At 45.2% G+C, this 799-nt stretch overlaps 1 protein-coding gene across 1 annotated transcript in view; it reads right to left on the minus strand.

Moving 5' to 3' along the window:
- The window catches only part of LOC119586621 (muscle M-line assembly protein unc-89-like), a gene marked incomplete in the record, with an annotated part of 8209 nt that overhangs the window by 6163 nt on the left and 1247 nt on the right, over positions 1 to 799 (minus strand). The window contains 1 exon segment of the mRNA XM_037935368.1: positions 1 to 797. Within this exon segment, the coding sequence (XP_037791296.1) occupies positions 1 to 797 (797 nt within the window).

The raw sequence follows: 799 nt of genomic DNA on the forward strand, positions 1-799 counted from the left end.
AGAGAATCTCTCTTTGCTGGGCTTGCCTTCCTCTCCATTGACCCTCTCTTTGCTGGACTCTCCTTCTTTTCAACTGTTTCTTTCTTCTCTGGAGTTTCCTTTCTCTCTGATGAATCTCTCTTGGCAAGACTCTCCTTCTTCTCGAGGGTTTCTTTTCTCTCTGAAGATTCTCTCTTTGCCACTCTCTCTTTCTTCTCAACTGAGTCTTTCTTTTCAGGAGATTCCTTCCTCTCTGTTGAATCTCTCTTAGCAGAACTCTCCTTGTCTGTCGCGTCTTTGGCATCAGTCTTGGGGGTATTGGCTTCTCTCTCCGCAGACTCTTTCTTCACTGATGGTTCTTTCTTTACTGGGATTTCCTTACTCTCGCTGCTGCTCTTCTCTGCTGAAGTTCTTGAACTGGTAGGTGTCTTCTCTCCATTTTCCTTCTTTGTGTCAGAGGAATCTTTGGCCTCTGGACTGTCTGCTGTTTTGGTGTCACTGTCATTCTCACCACTCTTAACAACCTTCTTAGGCAAACCTGGTACTTTCTTGGGAGATTCAGAGCTCTTCTTAAAGACAATCTTCTTTGGAGGTGAAACCTCCTCCTCTGACTTTTTGTTGAACTGACCTATGGCATTGGCAACGAGGGAATTAGGATTCTTCTTCTTGACAATTTTTATGGTCTTGACCTTGGTGGTCTTAGTGAACTTGCTGGTTGTGGTCTTGGTGGATGTCTCCTCTGCATTGTCAGTCACAGTGGTGACACTGGTGGCACTTGCATCAACTGTTACCTGTGTGCTAGCTGTGGCAGAAACTTTCT

Source organism: Penaeus monodon, chromosome 21, assembly GCF_015228065.2.
Source record: "Penaeus monodon isolate SGIC_2016 chromosome 21, NSTDA_Pmon_1, whole genome shotgun sequence".
NCBI classification, from domain to species: domain Eukaryota; kingdom Metazoa; phylum Arthropoda; class Malacostraca; order Decapoda; family Penaeidae; genus Penaeus; species Penaeus monodon.